The following is a 21,159-nucleotide window of genomic DNA, read 5'->3' as shown; positions in this document are numbered from 1 at the left end:
AGCAAAAAAACAGACTGGGTGTGGTGTCACACCACTGTGATTATAGCACTTGGAAAGTGCAGTTGAAGGGCTGCGAGTACCTGGCTAGCCTTTGCTGCCTGAGTCTGAAGCAAACCTGGGCTACATGAGACCTTGCCTTAAACAAATGAGCAAGCAAGCAACAATAGCAACAACACATGCGTGTGTAATTGTGCAACCCTGTTGGGGGACAGATCTCAGAGCACTGAGGTGAGCACAAGTGTCTTTGCATGGAGGATTTCTGAGCTCGAGGCCAGCCTGGTCTACAGAGTGAGTTCCAGGACAGCCAGGGCTATACAGAGAAACCTTGTCTCGAAAAACCACAAACAACAACAACAACAACAACAAACAAACAAACAAACAAACAAAAAAAACCAAGTGTCTTTGTGCTTTGGACTCATCTCTTCCAGATTCCTTCTGGATTTGCCTTTTCTCTCATAGTCGTATTTACAGCATCACTTATTCCATGAGCTTTTTTGTTTGTTTTTTGTTTGTTTGTTTCTCTGTGTAGCTCTGGCTGNCCTGGAACTCACTCTATAGACCAGGCTGGCCTCAAACTCAGAAATCTGCCTGCCTCTGCCTCCCAAGTTCTGGGATTAAAGGCGTGCACCACTGCCCGGCTTCCATGAGTTTTTATCTGCTCATTTTATTCACACTTTGCAAACACGTGTGCACATGTACCACAGTACACACGTGGAGGCCAGAGGGATCCTCCTCTTATGCTTGCAGCCTCTGGGGATCTAACTCAGGTCATCAGCCTGGCAGCAGTGCCTTTACCCACTGAGCTGTCTCCTTGGCCTGAGCCTAAGATATTTGGGAAAATGTTGAAATACGTCCAGAAGTAGAGAGAGTGGTGATCAGAGCCCTCTGTGGCCACTGTGGATCCTGCTGGCACTCCCCTCACCCCAGGTCACTGAGGCAAGGCCCAGACTTCTTGTCATTTTATTTCAGCTGGTACTTCTGAAAGATAGGGCCCCTGTGGGCTATGTATGTATGTGTATATGTATATACTTTAATGTGAACCACGGCATCATGAATACACCTAAATTTTTTTCTTTTTCTTTTTCTTTTTTTTTTTTTTTTTTTTTAAAGATTTATTTGTTTATTATATGTAAGTACACTGTAGCTATCTTCAGACACTCCTGAAGAGGGAGTCAGATCTTGTTACGGATGGTTGTGAGCCACCATGTGGTTGCTGAGATTTGAACTCAGGACCTTTGGAAGAACAGTCAGGTGTTCTTACCTGCTGAGCCATCTCACCAGCCCTACACCTAAATTTTTGACAAAGGAATTGCCACAGCAGATGAGTCTAGTCCAGAACCTTACAAAGACAAGCTTTGCCTTCGAAGTCTAGAGTTTTAGACTAGGCTAAAGTCTAGGCATGGTGACACACATCTTTAATTCTAGGATTTGGAAGGCAGAGGCAGGTGGATCTCTGTGAGTTCTAGACCAGCCTGGCGTACAGAGTAAGCTCCGGACTAGCCAGGGCTCCCTAGAGAAACCCCCGTATTGAAACAAAGAGTTAGATGGAAACTTAGCCAATTGTGGATGCTTGTGAGGCAGGGACCCTGGGGCCAGCAGCCCTGGCTAGGCTTCTGAAACAAGTCCTTGCCTGGATCACAGTTGCCCATGGTTCGTTGGCCCAGTGAATTCCCAGCCTCTCCCCCAGCCCTCTCAGCATCTTTCTAGTTGAAAGTGGCCCATCAAGGGAGTTCGGTCTCCTTGATCCCTCCACCAGGAGTTAGCTGAAGACAGCAGCCTGGGAGGAAGGGATTTCACAGTGAGCAGGTGTGCACTGGGAACAAGGCAGAGACACGTGCAGGTGCAGAGGGGCTTTCCCTGGACCCTCCCCTTCCTGCTGTGCTCCTGCCTTCTGTGCTCCTGCAGTGTCTGCAGTCCGCCCAGAGGGCCCACATTTGCTTCTTTCAGCTGCACACAGCATTCAGGTTCTAGCTCAGGTAGTGTACCTCTTGCCACTGTTCAATGCCTCCGTGCATCCACTTTAGGCTTACCTGCCCTGAAACAGGGTGGCCTTGTGAACTGGAGCCCTGAACCCTTCAGGCTCCCACTCTGTGAGCTGCTAGCCAGCCTTTTCCAGGCCCTCGGCAATCCCAACACCACGAACAAGCACCGTTGAAGTGTCCCACTGCCAGCAAGTGGCAGTGTCTCTGCACTCCTGCCCCCACAATGCCACTTCCTTCCTTCCCACCCTCCCCCTAGTTCCATATCTAGACAGTTCTTTCTTTCCTGGATAAGGCTGTACTCCAGCACCCTGCAGTTCCTCCTGGAGATCCAGTCCAGTCTGGCTGTGGCTGTCTTCTTTCAAGATGATCCATCCTCCTTTCTGTAGGAGTGTGACCTTCCCTACCAAACACTATCAGTTCCCTTTACTGAAAATCTGTTCAGGGTGGGAGTGAAGGCACTAGAGAGATGGCTCAACAGTTAAGAGCACTGGCTGCTCTTGCACAGGGTCTCGGCTTGGTGTTCCAGCACCCACACAGCCATCTGTTTTTCCAGTATCAGCACCTGAGGTCTTCTGATCCCTTGGAGAACTAAGCACACATGTGGGCACATACATTAAATGCAGGCTCAACACTCGCATACAGAAAATAAGAATCTTTAAAAAAAAGTCTTATCCTTGGCATAACTTTGAAGCAGCCCAGCTAGTGTTGTGGGGCCTTTTGTCTTACTCTTCACACCGCCTCTCTCAAACCTGTACCTGTGCTCCGCCATCCCTGTCCCCCATCCCCTGTGCACGCCCATATCTGCCACATCTTAAAACTGTGCAGCCATCCGAACTCTGAGTGTCTGCTTCCGGTTTCCTGGAGAGGCTCCATTCCCCCTATCTTCACCTGCCTGACTAGGCTCAGGCTGTCGTGCCTCACACCAAGCACCCCCACCCCACCCCACCCCCACCCATGGGGTTAAGGGTTAGCTGGTTTTGCTGAGCCTTGAGCTAGAAGAATGAGAAGGACTACAGGTGGTTTGCTGTCTGAGGCTGGGTGAGAATGCCTCTTGAGTCTCGATGGGCATCACAAAGCACACAGAAGCAGATTCTAAAGGCAAGGTGGCTCTGGCAGCTGGGAGGTCAGCTCTGAACTTTGTGCAGATATGGAAGGGAGGGTAGCGTGTGTGTGTGTGTGTGTGTGTGTGTGTGTGTGTGTGTGTGTGTGTAGCTCACTGCAGGCCCTGGACCCTGGATTTCAGAGCTGCTCCCTCATGACCTTAGGTTTGAAAGATAAGGGACTGGAAAGCAGAGCACAAAATGAAGCGAGCAGCCTGGGTGGGAGACAGGGCTGCCAGGGAGTGCGAGGGCCCTCAGAGGGGCTGCACCGGCACGGCTGTCTCTGAGGTGAGGGGTGCTATTTAGGGGCTGGTTGTGAAACGTCAACTCTTCATCCTTCCTGTTTCACTTCTGTCGTCTTTGTGGCGAGAAGAATGGTTTTATATATGGAATCAGAAGTGGTTGGAGGGGCTGAAGTCTCAGAGTGGAAGTGACATATGACAGCTCTGACAGTGTGGAGTGAGGATCAGCTCCTCCACTCGCTCTCCTCGACACACACGCACACATGCACATGTGCACACATGCATACCCCACCACTGTACTGGAGATGTGTAGGTGAGACACTCTGGCCCTTCACTGGGAGGTTGTGGGTGGCAGAGCCCCTTTGCATCACTCCTGGGGATGATGGGTCAGCATGTGCTTACAAAAGAAGTCCTAGAGTAAAGACTAGTGCGCAGGCAGGTGGGTGGGCGGGCACTGTGGAAGGCCCTGCAGGATTGGATGAAGCTGTCATCACACCCTAGGGGCATCATGGAAGCACATGCTGAAGCTTTCACCTGCAGGGCAGCATTCTGTGACCACCTACTTCACATTTGGAGTAAAACCAATGTCTCAAATGAGGCGATTAGTGAACAATGGTCATATTCATAGGCATCATGGATCTAACTAGCCGACAGCAAATTGAGGCTCCCAGAAGACCCCAGCCAACCGTAATGATGGTCTGAGTCGGAAAGAGAGGCCCTGCTGCACGGTTAAGAACAGAGTCTGAGCCGGGTGTGGTGGCGCACGCCTTTAATCCCAGTACTCGGGAGGCAGAGGCAGGTGGATTTCTGAGTTCAAGACCAGCCTGGTCTACAGAGTGAGTTCCAGGACAGCCAAGGCTACACAGAGAAACCCTGTCTCGAAAAAAACCAAAAAAAAAAAAAAAAAAAAAAGAACAGAGTGAGAAATCAGCTTTGTCAGGAAGACATGTGAAAAAAGGCAAAAGACTTGGATTCAATCTGTTAACTGCTTTGAACCCCACAGTTGCCAAGAAAATGAGCATCAGTCCCCAGCCCTGTGAGCAGAGTGGCCGCCTGATAGCGAATATGGACAGCCCAGGGTCTTTCAAGGACAGGCACAAAGGAAAATGGTCAAAAAGATGGAAAAGCAAGGCTGTCCTGGGGCCTGCAGTAGACAGAACCACCTGCTGAGCACAGCAAATGCAGTCAAGGTGGGAACAGCCCTGCCCACCAGCAGACTCCTGGAGCACAGACCCCACAAGCCTGCGCAGAACCACACAAGGGCAGATTTTGGCAAAATATAGGAAGAACTAACTCCCTTTGTTTACTCAGCACATGGGCTGGACCAGCTTGTCAGGCAGATGTTGCGCTTCTGTGATGGAAATACACACTTGGGGAAAGGGCCAGGGACTGTCAGTGAGCACTGACACAGTGTGTGAGCAGTGGACTAGGTGCCCATAGCCTCTGGGTGCCATGTCAGGTGGCCAGTCAGGGAGAGGATCTTGAGTTTGCCATCTGTATACTTAGCCTCTGGACAAAATGTCACCTGGTCTCCAGAAACTCCCTTAGGTCTCTTCCATTCATCCCTTCTGCAAGGGATCACCACTTACCTGGTCATGCATCACCTTACTGATCGATTTGCCTGTGTCTGAGCACTGCTGGAAATGAGCCCATGCAGCAGGTCCTGGGAGGCCGGGGAGGCTGGCCCCTGTGCTCACACACATCTTGGGGACACCAGGACAGCTCCCTGGTGGCATGAGTAGTTGTTTCCTCATCCTGCTTTGTGGCCATCCATTGCCTGGGTTAAAGGTCACTGTAACCCCCTCTTCCAGGCCACATGGTGCATGCTGCCTCCTCTTCCTCCGAGCCCATGGGATTGTCTGAGCACACGTGGACAGCCAGGCTGCATGGCGGCCCTGTATTCGTAGATGCAGGCAGAATGGGACTGTGTCGGGAAAGACTCCCCAAACTGCTAACCAGGTTTACAGCCCTGGGAGCAAACACTCACATTGGAGATGACTCCCATTAGGGACTGAGGAGCGGTGTGTGTGTGTGTGTGTGTGTGTGTGTGTGTGTGACAGGTGTCCATAGCTCTGGGGATGTAGGCCATACAGCAAGGTGTCAGGCAGCATTTCCACAGAGGAACAGGCGGAGGCTGCTGCATCCTGGGCTGCCCTGGACACATTGGAAAACGCAGCTCACGCCTTTGGCCAAATGCCTGGTAGCCTTTTAGGGCAGTTCAGTCTCAGCAGGGCCTGGTTCCCTTTGGAGGGAGTGAAGACGGGGGAGGGGTGCGTGTGCTGCACTGGCCTGTGTATCTTTGTCCTAACTTCCAGTGGCACATATACTACCTTCCTGGGTGTTCCTGCAGGATGCCTGGTCCCTTGTGAGAGCTGCCCAGTGACAGTCTGGAAGCCAAGTACCTGAATCCTCTGGTTTAGAAAAAAATATTGTTTCATAATTGTCTAGTGCCTTGGGCACCTCTGTGTGCTGATCCAGTGTCCTGGTCTTACAGAGGCCTCTTGGAGTGGGCGGGACAGAGACCAAGACTGGCCTGGCCTGGCCTGGCCTGGCCTGGTCTAAGCCGCTATGTTGGAACCTATTGCCTTATATGACATCTGCTGGGAGGGCTCCAGTGGCCTCTGCATCTTTCTGTGTTTGCCCAGTGTGAGTTCTGGAAAAGCTTTGCCAGGTGGGGTTAGGCAATTTCTGTGGAAAACCAGCCCACAGCCTGGGCAGGGCCCTCCGCTTGCCCCCTGCACAGCTGGACTGGTGCTTGGGGTGGGGTGGGGGGAAAGGGAGTCCTCACTGCTTTTCCATTGTAAGCTCTCCATCTGTCAACTTAAAAAGTGGCCCCTGGTCCTTGTGTCTCAGTGGGACTGGGGATTCAGGAAGGAGTGTCAGGAGGACAGTGGGCAGCACATATTGCCAGTGTAAGGAGCTCTGCTCCTAGATATGGGCTCCTTGTGTCCACTTACCCTCTCCGGCACAGTTTCCTGCTGGTGTGTGTGTGTGTGTGTGCCTGTTGTGAGGCCTGCCAGCTCTAGCCCTCTCCCTAGCAGGCCCCTCCCCACCCTCTGTGGGCCTTGGTGTGTGTGTGAGGGATTAATGAAGCCCAGATGCGGGTCTCTGGCAGGGAGGGCAGCAAGAGCAGCTTGGAGGAACCATTTACCTCCCACTGTGTCTGGGCCCAGCTGCCCCAGATCCCAGATCCCAGGAACAGCTGGAAAACAGGTCCTAGCTACAGGCAGGCCTGGGTGGAGGATGTGATGAAGAGGAAGCTGGGGCTCAAGCAGGACCTAGAGGAGGGGCTGTGGAAGATCAGGATAGGCTCTTATTGACCATCCTATGGTTCTGCTCCAATGGGTCCCCAAGGAAACTCTGGGACACCCCCCAATGCTTCCGCAGAAGGAGGGCAAGACTAAAGCCAGGCAGAATTCTGGGAGGGCGGGGGGGGGGAATGGCTAGCTTCTCCCTCAGTTGCCAGATGAAATACAAACACAACACAGAATAGCATTCTTTTAAGACAGAGAGACTTTGCTAAACCTGACATGCATAAATCCCTTCTAGCCGAATCTCTTTTTAGTATGATAGCTTTATTGAACCACAGTGTACAGATGGACACAGAGAGAGGCCATTAAGCATGTGACTAGTGCTCACAAGTCAAGAACATGTGAAACTAGCACCCAAATTGGAAGAGAAGGTACACCCGGAGCCTGCCCAGGGCCACCTGTCCCTGCTGTGAGAGTGATGTAAATGCATCATCTCCTTTTGTAGTCCTGTCTCCCCTGCGGCAGAATGATGGGACATGTTGGGGTAGCAGCGTGTAGACACTGTCCAGTCTGTGGGGTGCTTCTGCTATGAGTACCTCTCTCTTGTGAACATGGGAGCAGAACTGCAAAATCAAGGGGTAGGTATATGTCCGTCCTCAGTAAATCTTTTCAGTGTTCCAAAGAGACCCTGGGCCTTGCTTTCTGTCAGCTATGGAGTACCCAAGAGTCCTCCACCCTCAGAGGGGCCATTTCTTTCTTCCACCATAGCCCTTCAGATGTGTGCCGACCCCGCCTGCCGTTTTTCTTTTAAATGAAGAGCCGCCTGCTTTGTTGATTTTTTTTCTAATTTTTCTGTTATTTAAGAAAAATCAACAAAACCTGCAGAGCTCAGGCCCTAGTCTGATTGTGAGCTTTCTGGCCTCCAGGAAGCTTGGAGGAAGTCTGCCTCAGCACCCCCTCACTAAGGCAAGTGCGGCCCTGGGATACTTGCTCAGGAGCCAGCAGTACTCTGGTCCCTGTGGTGTCTTTGCAGGGCCCTGTCTGAGGTCCCTCCAGCTGCTGCTGCTATTCTAAGAGGCCAGTCTCATGTAGCTTTTCCAGCGGGCTTTAACGCAGACCCTTCTTTGCTGTCCATCCTCCGTTCATCTTACTCCCTGTCATGGCTCAAGACAGTAGTGTCTGGCTTTCATTTTGAGTGGGCTACTTAGCACTGTGTGGTGGCCACACAGAAGTCACTCCAGAAGAGAATAAGAATGAAATTCTGTGGCATGGCACCTGCCTGGCACGTTTAAGGCCCCAGGTGCCATCTTTGTCAGAATAAATAATTCCATTCACAGGGCTGCCTGCCTGGCAACCAGTGTCTGGAGATCCCGGAAGGACACGGTGCCATCTCCCAAGCAAGGCTGACTGATTAATCACAGAATATTGGCTTAAGATTTTGCCCTGTCATCTAGGTTCAAGAGTCCCGGGACAACTCTCAGAAGCATCCTCTGGTCTCTTCTTCATCTCTTCTTAGACCCCAGGATCCAAGTGTTAGCATCTGAGGCCCCACTAGGGCCTTCACTCCCTAGGAGACGATGGCTCAGGCCTGAGGAAGCACTGACTAGGCATTGCCGCATGGCTGGCCTCGGATGTCCAGCTTGGCTGAGTGAAGCAGGAGGGCTGTTCACAAGCAGCCCAGGGGGCAAATGGTCTAGGAGCTGGGGCTGGGGGCTTCACGTACAACTGGCTCTGGGCATTCCTGGGGCTCTGTCTCTCTTGTTCTCTTTGCTGGCCCTCCTAAAGTCTGTCCTGCTGGGAGACAGGAGGACAAACAGCACTCTAAGGTGACCATCTTGTCACATTCATTAGCTGTCCCACAGAGAGGTTATACTCTCTTAACTGTCCAATGAAGACCCAAAAGCTACTTAAGGAGTTGAGTCACTTTGAGGCCCAGGATGTAGGAGGAAAATCCCAAAGGAAAGTTCTCCGAATAGTAGGTGAACACTATTACGCACACTAGTGTGTGCACACACACACACACACACACACACACACACACACACACGCTCATGCAATAAAGCCTGGTCTCAGGAAGTCAGTCACTCACCCTGATAGAAGTCCTTTGAAATCTGAAAGTTGGTGCATACGGCAAGACCAAGAGAAGAGCAAGAGAATGTGCTTTCCTTCCGGTCACCCTTCCCTCTCTGCATATTTTCCTCCTCAGTGTTAGCCCCTTCGTCTCTACAGTTTCCTTCTCAGATTGTTGCTGTTCATGGTTCAGTCCCCAGGTCTCCTGTATGCTGTGCTCTACCACCGAGCCTCACCTGGTTCTGTCTGTTCCTGTGTGAGTGGTTACTGTGCAGAGGTAGGAATGTTGGTCCATTTCTGAGGAGAACTGCCACCCATCCAGACCCACAGACACATACAGATCTGAAGGAGTTACAGTGTCTTACCCTCTCTCGGGGAACCTGCCTTTCCCCTGCTTTCCAGAACATTCAGAAGTCCCCAGGCCTCCAGCCCACCCCACTCAGGTTCCCTGTTCTTCTCTCCCAGGCAGCTGAGAAGTCAGCTAAGTCTTGCGATTATTGCCCGGATGCTGGGCCAGCAGGAGTCACTTCCCTTCTCAGGAGAGAAGACCCAGGTAAGTGTGCCTCAGCAGGACCGGGAAGACATCTGGTGGGCCACAACCCCTCTCCCCATTACCCACCTTCACCTGAGGTGTAATCAGAGAGACCATCCCCAGAACTGAGCTGGATTTGAATGTCTTACTCAAATTCATTTGTTCAACAGTTACTGGAGCCAGGGGCATAGTACAGTGGTAGAGCACTTGCCCGGGATGTATGTGGCCCTGGGTTCTGTTATCTGCAGATGAACCTGTGTGTCCGGGGAGACTGGGACAGGAAGATTATTTGAGCCTAGGAGTTAAGGGCCCAGCCTGGGCAAGGTGGGTGTGATGGCTCACATCTTTAACCCCAACACTTCAATTCCAGCACTCTAAAGGTGATAATTATTTGCACAACGCTGTGTCCTAGGCACTGGACACTGGTTAGACTTGTGAGTTTAGACGTTCTGAATTACAGAAAACAAACATAATGTGTTGTCATTTCAGCTTTTTTTTTTTTTTTTGCTAGTGTTTTGTTTTGTTTAGTGACTGTCTCCCCACTCCACCTGCCTCAGCCTCCAGAGTGCTGGAGTTACAGACCCAGACTCTAGTGGTAGTACTGTCATTAGTATTTTTATTCTTTGAAATTTTCATACATGCCCACAATATATTCACCCTCCTGCTCTTTCTTCCAAGGCTTCCTAGGCCCATCCTTTCCCCCATTACCTCCTAACTTCATGTATAGCCCATATACACGTGATGTGGGACCATCCACTGGGGCAGGCCTCCCCTCCAGGGACCACACCCTTGAAGACCACTGACAGGGCTAGAGAGATGGCTGGACAGTTAAGACACTTGCTGCTCTTACAGAGGAACAGAGCTCAGTTCCCAGCACCCAGGATCTTCCTGCTCTTCACTTCCCAAACCCCAGTCCATGACTTTTTGTGGACAGAACAATAAGGACAGAAAGAAATACTATTAAAGCTGCTCCATTCCAGGGTGAGATGTTCCTGGGGCAGCAGGGGTGAGTCCTCCTGGGTTCTCCCTACTCCTCTCTGAGGAGCTCTGTCACCGCCTGTTAGCGCAAAGGCCAAGGCCTCCATAGGCTGCAAGGATAAGCTAGGCAGTTGAAAGCCTCTTGCCTCCCTAGGGAATCTGCCTAGGGTCCTTGCAGTTTCAGGGTCAACACTGAGCGGTCAGGAACAGGAAAAGGTCTGCTCAGCACATGCTCAAGCCAGGAAGCTCAAGAACTAAAGCCAACTTTTTATAAGGGAGCTAAGAAATGCATTGTTGGTTAGGTTGGAAGGAGGGGCAGGGCCTGGCTCTCGCTTCAGGCCACTCCCCTCTGCCCCCCAGCCTCGAACACTTACACCCTAGCATGGCAGAAACATGTTGTTCCTACTCAGGCTAACATGTCATTTCAGGGAGGCCTGCTGGTCTTGTCTGCCACCCTCCCTTTCTTGTCTAGTGTCTGTATTATGTTGCCCACAGTCCTATTCCCAGGCAGAAATCACTGGGGCCCCTGAGAGTCGAAAATCAGTGATGTCTGCTTGCTCTCTACTGCCCCTCAGCCCAGGAAGGCAGTGTAATGCTTGTGGGATAAAGAAAGAGCCACGTGGCCAGGCAGTGGTGGCCAGCATTCGGGAGGCAGAGGCAGGCGGATTTCTGAGTTCAAGGCCAACCTGGTCTACAGAGTGAGTTCCAGGATAGCCAGGGCTACACAGAGAAACCCTGTCTCAAAAAAAAGAAAAAGAAAAAAAAAAAGAAAGAAAGAAAGAAAGAAAGAAAGAAAGAAAGAAAAGAAAAGAAAAGAAAAGAAAAGAAAAGAAAAGAAAAGAAAAGAAAAAAAGAAAAGAAAAAGAGTGAGCCACGTGATTGTCAGGGTACCCTAGGATGCTCTAAAAGTCATCATTGGGAAGACATGTCCCTGCTGAGGTCACTGCAGTCACTGAAGAAGGGAGGGCAGAAGATTAGGAAGTTAGGGACAGGCACAGCCATGGCAGTGTGATAGAAGGAAGAGGAGGGAAGAAGTCAGGACTTGAAGGAAGGTAGGTCCCTGGGGCCTCGTGCCCAGAAGCTATGTTAGCAGTGACTCAAAGGTGGGCCTGAGACTATTCAGGGAGCCTGGAGGGGGCCACAGGAAGGAGGCAACTTGTGAGATCTCTGTTTAGTCAGGAGCCAGCTCAGGAGGTCTCTGCAACAAGCAAGAATCCAGGATCCCAAGACCTTGGAGGCTTGGAGGCAAGAAAACAGGGCTCAGCTTCCTCACTCCAGGTCATTTCCTACACCTGCCTGCTTGTGAGCACTGTGGGCCCAATTGTATACCTGTCTGTCCGTACACACTGACTAGGATGCGGCTCAGCCTCAGACGCCAGGTGTGACAAAACCAGACAGCTCCAGAAGAGGGTGACTAACACTGCCTGAGGCTAGGCTTATGGAGGAGCCCATGCTTGCTGGGCGGACTGCCTGGAGGAGCAAGAGCCGGAACCTCACCTCGGTGGTTCTAGAGAGAGGAAGGCCCGGCAGGTGTGTTCAGATCTCATCAGCTCATCCTGGTGTCTGAACACCAGACACTCGCCTTCGCAGTCTGACCTATTGCACCCATTCCTCATGCTTGGCTTCAGAGGATGACCTTAGCCCCACAGCCAGCCATGATGCCTCCACACACCAGTCCCTGGCTGGGTCTTGTCCTAGCTGGGGTTGTGCACTGACCTCTTCCTGCCTGGAATGCTTGCGTCCACCCAGTGGTGCTCATTGTGTTCTGAGTGCTGGTCTTAGTGCTTGCCTTCCTCAAAACCTGGGGCTGGAAGAGCTCCTACTCTATCCAGGAGTTATAAATGGGGAAACTGAGTCAGGGAGGCTCCAGGGCCAGAAGACAGGGCAGAGGTGGAGTGGGGATTAGAACTGTACCATTGACCACTGCAGCATGCCACTTCAACCTCTCCAGCCCAGTCCCTGGATTTTGGCAGCTTAGACCATTGTGAAGGGTCTTCTGGGGTTGACTCTTGTAGAAGCAAGAGGCTTGGGGCTTGAAGGGGTCTCAGTACCCAGGCTGCTCACCCTCTGCCCCTGCCTCAAACCACAGCCCGAGCTCCAGGAGCAGACAGAGTTAGACAGCTGGGTGTGGAGGCAGGTAGACAGCAATCACTCAGCACTTTGATCTTCCAGGAGAGTCCCAGGTTGGACCAGTAATTCCTACTGTTCCATTGAAATACTGGGAATACCTCAGAAACAGCCTCTGTTTGGCCTCAGGTTCCAGTGTGCTCTAGAATCTGGTCTGCGCAGGAACGAGCTGAATCAAATGAAGTTCCTCTCCTACGATAATCATAGTCCAAGCAGGCCAACAGAGGCACCAAGAAAAAGTAACATTTTGGGGGCTGGTGAGATGGCTCAGCGGGTAAGAGCACCCGACTACTCTTCCGAAGGTGCAGAGTTCAAATCCCAGCAACCACATGGTGGCTCACAACCATCCTTAACAAGATCTGACTCCCTCCTCTGGAGTGTCTGAAGACAGCTACAGTGTACTTACATATAGTAAATTAAAAAATCTTAAAATAAATAAATAAATCTTAAAAAAAAAAGTAACATTTGGGGTGAACTTGCAGAGATGACAAGAGCTGCAGAGAAAAATAAAGCCAGAAAGGAGATGCAGCCTTGGGCAGGTGCAGTCTTACGAGGGCGAAGAGACAGAAGGGACATTTGTGCACAGAGCTGGAGGAAGCAAGGTTTCCTTTGGGTGGGCGAGCGGGTTCACTCCCAGCAGAGGAAACAGCGATTACAAAGGCTCCAGGGTCAGGAAGGGACGGTTAGGTTGGAAAGCAAAGAGTAGGGATGAGGGTGGCTAACAGAGGCCGGGTCAGAGAGGGGAGTGACAGCCAGAGCCCAAAGAGAGAGGACAAGTGACCAGCAGCTTCACAGCTGAGGTGGCTCGCTGCTGTGTGGGGACCACACTGTCGGGGTGGGGGAGAGCCTAGCATTCTAGGGCAGCTGGTCTGGGGGATAGCAGCAGAGTAGTGTCCAGACGCCAAGGCACTTCCTAAGGACAGCCAGCAGGGCTAGAGGAAGGTAGGTGGGAGTCCCCCAGACTAGAGACAGGTTCTCCCCAGCCCAGCAGGGCACAGTGCAGGTGGAACAGGTTTGGGAGGAAACCAGGAGTTTGTCTCTTATACCAGCCTCTTGCAACACAGAAACAAGGCAAACCATTTGCTAAAATAAGGATTTATTGTGTGTGCACACACTGCAGTGTCCGTATGGAAGTCAGAGGACAGCATGCAGGAGGCAACGCTGGTCTCTCCTTCCATGTGCTGCATGCAGGGATCGAACTCAGGCTTGGCAGCAAGCACCTCTACCCGCTGAGCTGTCGTGTTTGGAGACTTGCTATGAAGCCTTTTGCTCTTGAATTTGAGATCCCCCTGCATCTGCTTCACAAGCGTGTGCAACCATGGCTAGCAGCAAACCACAATTGGTCAAATGTTTTATTTATTATTTTTGGTTAATTTTGAGATAGAATTTCTCTATGTAATCCTAGCTGTCCTGGAATTTGCTGTGTAGACCAGACTGGCCTCAAACTCCGAGGTCTGCCCGCCCTCCTTCTGTCTTCCAAGTGCTGGAATTAGAGGCACACGCCACCACATCTAGCCCCAAATCATGTCTTGAAATTTGGAAAACAGAGTTTTGAATGGGATACGAACGTTTGAATCTCCTAGGAAACGATTAACTAATGTCCTAACCTGCTGTTTAGCCATTCACTTGTCTAATGAATACTTACTAAGCACCGGCCATGTGCCAGGCATGGTGCTTGGCCCTGTGGACACTGCAGGAGAAGGCAGTACTGACAGTCCTGACCTCATAGCCAGGGAGGGCCTGGTAAGACACTAAGCCTGGTGCAAAAGAGTAAGTGGTGCTGTAGGAAAAAACTGCAGGGCGGGGGACAGCAGGGGCATAAGCGCGGGTGGTGTGGGCTGTGGGTTAGATGTGACAGTGGACTAGGACCAAGGAGGGGGCAGTTCTGCACTGTCTGGCTCAGGCTCCAGAGAACAACAGCAGGTCACTTTGGACCTCCTAGTGCCTCACAGCCACTTCTCCTGTGCAAATTGGAGCCACTGCCAGGATTTGAGAGCAAGAGCCACATGCTGTTGTAGACAATTGCTTTTGCCAGGATCTCTTCTGCCTCTTCCTGCCAGGAGGAAGGCCAGTGGAGGCCTGTCCTGGGTGATGTTCATGGCTTCCCCTGCCTGAGGTGTCTGCCCTAATGGGCTGAGCGTTTGCTGAGTCGGCACTCTACAGTGGAGGTGGGGGTGGGGTGGAGACAAGGTTGGTCTGGTCCTGACCCTCCCTTTACAGGACTTTTAGGGACCAGAAAAGCCCTAATCCCTGAGAGAGGGTGGTATGTGGGGGCGGGGCGATTCTGGGAAACAAAAGCGAATCTGAGACCAGATTGCAAGAGTGCACCGAAGCACCACCAAGCTGCTTTCCTGGAGCGAGAGGAAAACACAATCGTGAGCAAGTGCTCGGTCTGCTCTCCGTGCCAGCCCTGCCCTCACCGCCTGGAGCAGGGAGGGTCCTAGCTCTGATGAAGCAGGCCTTCACTCACTCTGGGGGTGTGGGTTTGGACGCAGGGCGGGGCAGCTCTGTGCTTGCACAGCTGTGAGCCTCCAGCATGCTAAAGACCAGGGCCGTTTTGAAAATTATCCCCAGACTTAGAAGGCGGGCACAAGGCAGTGCTGCTCCCAGCGCAGCTTCAGATGGAAGCCCGTATCTGCCTAGACCTTCCCTCTTTTTTTTTTGCTGCCTTCTTTCTGCTTTGCAGAGAAGGCCTGGCCTCCTTCCAGGAGCCAAAGCCAGCCTGCCTCCTAGCCCTTCGCCTGCCTCCTCCCTGCCCAGCTGCTCTCCAGGGCTTCCAAGGCTGAGGGCAGCTGAAGTGCAGAGCAGGTGCTGGTGGTGAGTCACAGGAGGAAGCCAGGTGCGCTGTGCCACCCGGCTGGGCAAGCCTGGGGTCGGGCTGGGGGCTCAGCTCTCTGGCCTGTAGCCACACTGCACCTGCTGGATCTAAGCAGTCTGTCCTCTTGCTGCCCTGTCGTTGCTCCTTCATCCGCATCCTCCCCCCACCCCCCAATCCTGGGGTTGCACATGGATGCCTTAGAGGGGCGAGGACTGGGGAACTGCCTGCCTCTACCCAGCCTTGGCCCAGCATCTGGGCAACCCTTGTTGGGGCCCTGTCTAGACTTCCCAAACCCATGTTTGGGGTGACTAGAGGGAGGGGCTAGCTACAGGTTCACTAGAAGGGGTTGGGCTATGTCTTCAAAGCTAAGCAGGAGGTGGGGCGCTTGGTATATTATCACATGACCAAGTCCGCGTGTAGACACTGTGGGGAGTCTCCATCTAACAGACAGCTGATAGGAAGTTTCTGAGACTGAGATTACAGATACTGGATGGGAGTGGATTATTGGTGACTTTGTTAGACAAGAAAATAGTACAGTGTTTTAGGAAAAGAAACTGAGAGCGGGGCAGGCACACATCCCTGGCACTCAGGAGGCTGAGGTGGGAAGATGGCTGGAATTTTGAGACCAGCCTAGTGTACTTAGGAAGTACCAGGCCAGCCAGGAACCATGGCAGGCAGGACCCTATCTATAAATAAAATTAAAATGTGCTGTCACAGCTGGGCGGTGGTGGCGAACGCCTTTAATCCCAGCACTCGGGAGGCAGAGGCAGGTGGATTTCTGAGTTCGAGGCCAGCCTGGTCTACAGAGTGAGTTCCAGGACAGCCAGGGCTACNCAGCCAGGGCTACACAGAGAAACCCTGTCTCGAAAAAAAACAAAAAATAAAACAAAACAAAAGAAGGTGACGGTAGGCCTGGTGGTATGAGCTTCCCCATCCCAGCAGTCAGGAGGGGAGGCAGACCTGGGTGGGGCACGAGGATTAGGCCAGCTTGGAATACAGAGGAGACCTTGTTTCAAACACACAGTGCTGTTGGTATTGGTGGACATTATTATATTGTGGGAGACTCTCCTGTTCTAAGTTCCTTACGGCTTAGAAGACTCAATAGCAGGAATTCCCCGGAGGAAAAAGAGCGCGGTACGGATGAAGAGGACTTGAGGACAGGCAGGCAGAGAAGTTGTGGTCATGGCTCACAGGATGGACAGACATAGCTGAGGACACATGGTCCTTTTCCTGTGGATTGAACATGTCACAGCCAGAAGCCAAGGAACAGGAGAGGGATACAGGGGAGAGTGAGCTGTGGGCGTAGGTCCTACTCAGGGGCAGAGGGAATCTCTTTCTTAGTCTTGGTTTTCCAAGGAATTAGGGTAAACCCTTAAGCTTCAGGGGAACTTCCTAATTCATCAAAGGGCTCACTGTGTGTGTGTGTGTGTGTGTGTGTGCACAAGCGCGCGCACAGGCATGTCCCTCCTCCTAGGAAAAAGGGGTGTGGACCATTTTAGGGACAAAATACTCAAAGTCTAAGAGCTCATGGCTCATAAGAGGTGGATCCTGACCTGGAAGCTGGGGCTCTGAGCCTTGGCCACGAGTTGAGGGTGTCCTCCGAGAACACCAGTGCACATGCTCAGTCACAGTCTCCTTTCTTCTCCCCAGCTAACCTTGCTCAGCCAGCTCCTCAGCCTCATGAGACCTTCGTCCCTCAGGCAGTGTCTGGGCATTGAAACCTTGCCATCCAGTCCAGGGCAACAGTCAAAGGCCAGTGCCGAGCTAGACCACAAGGTGAGCACCTCAGGTCCTGCCTGCCTTCACTAACACCCTGCTGCCCCCGTTTGCGGTGAAGGTGGGGTGCTTCCCATTGTATAGCCTGTGGGCCCTTCCAGAACCACAAGCCACGGGAGGCCAGAGGCCAGCAGGTCACCCTCTGTGTGAGGAGGAGGCGCTCAGTATCCCTCCAAACCCTTCCATTAGCACCCGTACCCACCCGTGCATGTAAGCGCGGGTGAAGCTGTGAGCACAGACAGAGCAAGAGAGCTTTGCCCAACCTCTCCGCTTATTTCCACTAATGTTGACAAGGCTTAGGCCTTGACCTTTCCCCAGTTCTTCCACAGAAGTTCTTCTAAGCATTGACCAGCTTTCCTGAAAGCCAAATTTGGGTGCAAGTCAAGGGCACTGAGGTCCCCTGGTTTGGGAGGCAGAGGCCTGTGTGTTCTCTCGGTTAGTTTCAGAGCAGGGACCATGGTGGGCATGGGGGCTTCCAAGTGGATCTCCATGAGCTCTTCTATCGCTAGAGACTCAGAATGAAGACTGGAGATGAGGGTCGGTACCTTCAGGAAGGTGGGATTCAGAAGTGTCACTCCTGAACTTGAGTGTTAACAGTCCAGTAGTCCAGCCTTTGGGCATCACTCTGAGAATCAGATAAGTGAGCTAATTACCTAATGAACACAAATGAGCCATTAAGAAGATGGGCTAGTCCCTAGGTGCACACTCCCAGCTCCCCTCCCAGACCATGCAGGGTGCGTTAGCTTTGCCTTGGGATTCCTATCAGTGCTTTTACAAGGTGACATCTCTCTGGGAGGTGGGTACCATCTGAACGCCTCTCTTCCTTTGCCAGATGTTTCCCAGGACGTTTAGGGGGCTGTAGAAAGGAGTTGGGGTCAGCATCAGGGTAGGTAGCTGGATACTTGAGAAGAGGAGCAGAGGAAAAAACAAGGCTGCTTTCTGGGCTGTCTGAGCAGAGACTGTCTGGCTTCCAGGAGGGAGCCTTGAGGGTCAGTCTACAGCCTCACCCAGCAGGGGTGTGGCTCTTTCCAGGCCCCAGGCTTCCTGGGGCTCACCACATTTCTGACCTGCTAATAGCAATTGCAGGTGTGTGGGTAGTAGTCACTGGATGGGAGGGTAAGCAAGTTGCGGACTCCTGCACTTAGTGCACAGCACAGCCACCTCTCCTCCTTGGCTGCCTATTGGAAATGATGAGTTTCACCGTAAAGCTGTGGAAGAGAACAGCACACCCAGGGTGCTCAGGCAAAGAGTATACTGGCTGGGGAGCATAGGAAGGGGATGATAGGAAGGGCGTGGGCGGGGGCAAGGGGACAGGGCAGGGGCGGCCTGAAGAGCCCCAGGCAGTGAAGCAACCAAGGGCAGAGGCAAGCAGGGGAGGGAAGGGGAGAGGCAGGGACATCAGGTGTGTGCGTGGTGGGCATGGGGTCTAGTGCATTGCCAGGGTAGAGAAGTGTGACATGGTTACAGGCCTGTGCCTGGGCTGAGTGCAATGATGGCTGGGAGGGGCCAGGCAGGTGACTAGGTCCCACCCCACCTCAGCCAACTGACTCCTCATTAGGCCTGAGCATTGTTTCATCTTCAAAGATGCAATGGGACTACTCAGCAGCCAAAATGAGCAGTGGCGTCATCCGCCCTATTTTACAGGGAGTAGTGGTCTGGGATGGAGCAGCCTTTCATCCCCAGAGCTCAAAGTCTTTGCTGTTTGGCTTCTCAAGTGCAATGGGGAAACTGAGGCCAGATTGAGGTCAACTGGAGGTGATCATTCACAAAGGAGATGGCTTCTTCTCAGCCTCTGGGGCCACCATGCTGAGCTTCTGCCTATCCCACGCTAAACTCACTCCTGTCTGGGAGATTTCCTGCTCTAAACTGCAGGGGTCACAACCCTACACCAGCCCTGCAAATAAACACTTCTGCAGGCTCTTCTTCTGGTCTCCCCACCTCCTCTCTCTGCCGCAGGCTGGCTAACCCTCCTCCTCCCTCCAGGGAAGATAGGTGGGCACAACGAGGCCCCGCCGTTGTCCCTTTGTACGTCTGGCTGTCTGGCTGGGTTGTGGGCAGCTATGTGTCTCAACAGTGCATGTTTTTGCCACTAAATGAAAAACTGAACAAGTAAATGTGTTCGAGCCCTCTCCTGTTCTGCTCTGCTCTGGCCCTCTGCTCTCCTGCCCTCTCTGCCTTAATGGCCTTGGATCATTAAGACCACAGCATTTATGGAACCCTGGGCTTCAGAAGTGTTACCTTGGGTAATGAGAGAGCCAATCACAGGGCATTGTTGGTAATTATAAGTTAGTAAGGTTGCTGCCTGGGAAAGCTAACCACCGAGTACTTTAACAAAAAAAGCAACTGCTCAGGCTTCCACTGTGTGGGGGCAGGGAGGAGGAATGAGCTGCACTGGAGGCAGGGGCAGGTCGGGTTCCCAAGCAGGGTCAAAGTCAGTTGACAGGCTACTAGCACAGACAAAAATACATGTGAAAAGTCAGGCTTTCTGTGGAGGGCTGGAACCTGACTCAGGAGTTCCTGCTTACCTAGTTTATGCGAGGTCACTACCAAAAAATGGAGAAGGAGCGTTAGAGGGTTAGAGGACTCAGCATTTTAAAGTGTGCCTAGAACCTGTAGTCCAGGCTATTCAGGAAACTGGGGGGAGGCGGTTGGAGTTCATTTTTCAATCCCATGAGTTCAATTCCAGCCGGGACAATATAATAAGACAACCATCTCAAAATATTTATATAGAGTGCTGATCTCCTCGATGGCTGTCTATGCCCTGGGCTCTCCTGGTGTGGGTTGGGTTTACCCAGGGTAAGGGTAAACATATAGATGAGAAGATGCTTGAGGCCTGGCCCCACCAAAAGGCAGGCCTCCTGTCAGCTCCAGTTAGGAGGTGCCAGTGCTTACACAGAGGAGAGGCGAGCAACAGGAGGGCTGGCTTCTCGGGGCTTCCTTTCGGCCCAGGGACACGATTCTGCCAGAGGCAGCTCCTTCCCAGGTCCCAGTGAGACCGGCCTTCTGGCTGCAGGCAGACAAACACTGCATACCTTGACTTGGTTTTTTTCCTCCAGTCTACAAGCTCAGCCCTCCAGTCCAGTGCTAGGGTCTACTGGGGTATTTGCTTTCAAGTATGGAAAGTAACATCTGCATGTGGCCAGATGTGGCCTAGTTATATATATCGTGTTCAGCTCAGAGTTGAGTTGGAACCCATTCACGTTTACAGAGATGGCTGATATTTTGGTCTTGTCAAATCTGCCCTTATGTTTCTTGTTCCTGTTTAACCACAGCTTCCAACTAATTTTTGCTTTTTCTTCCCTGTCTGTTCCTATGTATGTATACATTTATATTTATATACATACATATATATATGTGTGTATATATGTATGTATATATGTATATACACATATAGATATACATACTTGTACTTTTTCTCTGACACTGCTGAGTGTCATGATGCCCAGTCACACGCTAAGCATATGCTTGCTACTGAGCTACCTCACAGCCAGGATGCTGTATTAAGGGAAGTTCCCCCTGAGAGCTATGGGAGGTATAGGGAACCAGAATCATGATGGTAGGATAGGAGTGTCTCTCTAGTTGGTTAAATCTGAGGAAGTTAAACTGTCTTCCATTGTGGAATGAAAACTAAGGATAAGGAAGTCAACTTGGCCCTGGGAACTTGCCTCACCACCCCCACCCCCACCCTCACCCCGCCCCCACCCCAAATGTGCCTCCTCTCAGCATGTCAGTGGATGGCTTCCAAGGATGACAGCTTGAGGCTCACTGAGGACTGTACGTGGGTCATCCTCCTGCAGGGACATTCCCTCCATGCAAGGGTCAATCACAGGCAGACTTGTGTGTGCCACAGAGGCCTCAGGGAAGCTTGTTTATGGAGGAGCAGTGTTTGCAAAGAAATGATATTATGGGGGGAGGTGCTAGAGTGTGGGTGATGCTGGGGTTAGGCTCCAGCAGGCACACAGAGGTGTGTGTCTGCCCAGCCTCTGTGCGGGGCGTGGGCCTGCCATGTGTTTGTGTGCAGTGCCCTGTGTGTATCTCCTGTAAACCCTTGTGGTGTGCCAGGTGTGTTGAGAGACTTGGTGAACAAGTTTTGCTGCTTTTTCTGCTGCAACTGTCGACTGCAGCGGTCTGTCCCTGTGCTGGCTGACCCTGCCAAGAACTGCCTTAATGGAAGGCGGTGGGGGGGGGGGGAGGCCAGCTTTCACTGCAGGGACAGGACAGGGTGAGCTGCTCTCTGGCATCTCTGTGCTCGTTTCTGGTCTCCCTTGCTGGTACTTCTAACC

General features: G+C 52.1%; 1 protein-coding gene across 4 annotated transcripts in view; it reads left to right on the top strand.

The window, feature by feature from the left end:
* The window catches only part of Fam178b (family with sequence similarity 178 member B), a 126,738-nt gene that overhangs the window by 94,151 nt on the left and 11,428 nt on the right, over positions 1-21,159 (top strand). For 2 of the 4 annotated variants that reach the window (XM_021198278.1, XM_021198279.2), the window contains exons 11-12: positions 9,111-9,198; positions 16,751-16,876. In XM_021198278.1, coding sequence (XP_021053937.1) covers positions 9,111-9,198; positions 16,751-16,876 — 214 coding nt within the window. Of the gene's footprint in view, positions 1-5,891; positions 5,971-9,110; positions 9,199-13,949; positions 14,026-16,750; positions 16,877-21,159 lie in introns of those variants that run through there. The other 2 variants (XM_021198280.2, XM_029538889.1) reach the window with 2 other exon arrangements.

The sequence above is a fragment of the Mus pahari genome, chromosome 5 (genome assembly GCF_900095145.1).
Source record: "Mus pahari chromosome 5, PAHARI_EIJ_v1.1, whole genome shotgun sequence".
Lineage (NCBI taxonomy): Eukaryota > Metazoa > Chordata > Mammalia > Rodentia > Muridae > Mus > Mus pahari.
The sequence above is the reverse complement of the archived record's forward strand: the minus strand, read 5'-3'. Positions and strand labels throughout refer to the sequence as shown.